At 55.4% G+C, this 2,064-nt stretch overlaps 1 protein-coding gene across 1 annotated transcript in view; it reads right to left on the bottom strand.

The window, feature by feature from the left end:
* LOC119594179 (restin homolog) overlaps positions 1-2,064 on the bottom strand; it is a gene marked incomplete at its 3' end in the record, with an annotated part of 178,844 nt that overhangs the window by 134,663 nt on the left and 42,117 nt on the right. Inside the window, 1 exon segment of the mRNA XM_037943248.1 lies at positions 611-2,061. Within this exon segment, the coding sequence (XP_037799176.1) occupies positions 611-2,061 (1,451 nt within the window).

Raw genomic sequence — 2,064 nt, 5'->3', positions numbered from 1 at the left:
TGAGGATGCGTGTACCCGATCAATAGTTTAATCCATATAGCTCAATAATATTCTATACTGCACAACCGCCTTTTTAAATCTCTACCTATCTTCCTATAGTGCGACTGACGTGTTGATTTCCATAACTTTACCAGACCTTTCCTTTGTAAAGTTCCAGTACTTCCACTTATGTCAAATGTCAAATTGACAGTTAAATTCACTTAAATTACTTAATCTTCCTTCTTCTCTATATAGTCTCTTTTATTATAGATACAACCGATTCCTTATTTTTTTCGTGTTACAAACAGAACATGAATTTTCTTTTGTGCACACTATCTCTAATGACGGCTGAAAGTTATCGGAAATGTGTTGTCTGATATGAATATTCTCGCTTCGTTATCAAAGTGTCGCGTAAGTTTGTGGAACTCTTGCTGATATAAACTCAAAGCATTGGGTTATTGCTAAAACTTTAATATAAAAATAGTTTAATATAAAATTCAGGCTACTCTAGCACTGTGCTGCGACGAATTGGTGTTTTAGAATTGGCTAAGAATTACATTTCTCCACCATTCCTATGGGTAAACCACAAAGTAGTCTCGCATTAAAAATACAAAATCTTTCGAGTACTCACCTCCTCTTCCTGTCGCTCCTGGCCTGGCTGACGCGCCTGGCAGCCACGGCCGCGGCCGCCGCCTGGCGCTCTCGTCGCTCTCGTCTCTCCCTTCGCTCCTGGCGGATTTTCTCTGCCTGAGGCGAGAGTTGTGCTTGCGTCTTGAGCCCCTCGAGGAGTCGACTCTTCACCTCGATTTTAGGACGCACCCTCTCGTCCTTCTGGCCTTCGGCGATCTTGTTCATGACAGCGTCCCAGCGGTTCTTGCGGGGCTGTCGCTGCCGGCGCGTCTCCTCCGACACCGGCTCCTGCGCCTCCAGCATGGCCTTCAATTTCGACTGCACGTTTTTCTTCGGCATGGGAGGAGGCGGAGGGAGAGGCTTGCGGACCTCCTCCTTCTTCTTGGGCGGTGGCGGGCGGGACAGCCACGGCTTGTCGTACGTCCTGGCCTTGGGAGCCTGCTGCTGCTCCTTCGTTGGGTCTTCGGCGGCCTCCACGTATATCCCCGAGTCGGTGAGCTTGGCTTCTGCGGTTATCACTGCGAGCTCGGTCTTGGTCCCGCCGAGCGAGGTCAGTTGAACGTCTTCGCCGGGCGTCGGCGAGGTCTGCTTGGGCTCGGTGGGCGAGGGGGCGTACGAGCGGTCCGTGTTCTCGATGGATGTCAGGTCTTTGCTCTCCGGACGAAGCGTGCTGGCCGAGCTCCGGTCCTCCTCGTCCACTGCTACGCTCGCGTCTTTGTTGTACGTCAGGTCGTCCTTCAGGGAGTGGTCGTCTAAGGTGTGGTCATTGTGGGTGTTGTCGTCCTGAAGATGGTCGTCCAGAAGAGAGTCATGGAGGCTGGAGTTGCCGAGAGCTTCTTGCACTGGCTCAAGGTCAGTTCTGGCGCTCTCGTCCTCGGCCTCGCGGTCTCGGGGGTCTAGGTCCGAGTAGAAGCCGGAGGAGTCCATCTCCGAGGCGTGGGGGTCGTGCGGACGCCCGAGCTCGCGGTGGTTATGGTACAGCTTTCCGTCTATGATCCGGGCGGTTCTGTCTCTCGCCGTCACCTGGCCATGGTCCACCTCGGCCTCGTCATCTGCCAAGCTGACATCTCCCTCCGTGAGCCTCTCCACGTCGATCACGCCCTGGAACAGCCGGACGTCCTCCGTAGGGGAGGAGGCAGTGCCAGTGCCGCCCTCGGAGCGGGGATCGCACTCGGCATCGCCCTGATATCCCTGGTCGAGGCTGCCCGCACTGGTGGTCATGGCCGCCGCACTGCCGCTCCAGGCCGCCTCCACGTCAGGCGCTGCCTCGCCCGTGGTCGACGAAGCGAGGAGAAGCCGCGTGGTGAGCGGTGCCACTCGCCGCGCCATGGCCGGGAGCCGCGACAGGTCAACGCCTATGGGCACTCCCCGAAGCTCGTGAATGGTCTCACTCTGGTCCTCCTCGTGGATTACCTCTTCTTGATCTTTGTGCTCTTGAATCTGCTGAAGTTCGAC

Source organism: Penaeus monodon, chromosome 33 (genome assembly GCF_015228065.2).
Source record: "Penaeus monodon isolate SGIC_2016 chromosome 33, NSTDA_Pmon_1, whole genome shotgun sequence".
Classification (NCBI taxonomy): domain Eukaryota; kingdom Metazoa; phylum Arthropoda; class Malacostraca; order Decapoda; family Penaeidae; genus Penaeus; species Penaeus monodon.
This window is presented reverse-complemented; position numbering and strand designations above follow the sequence as displayed.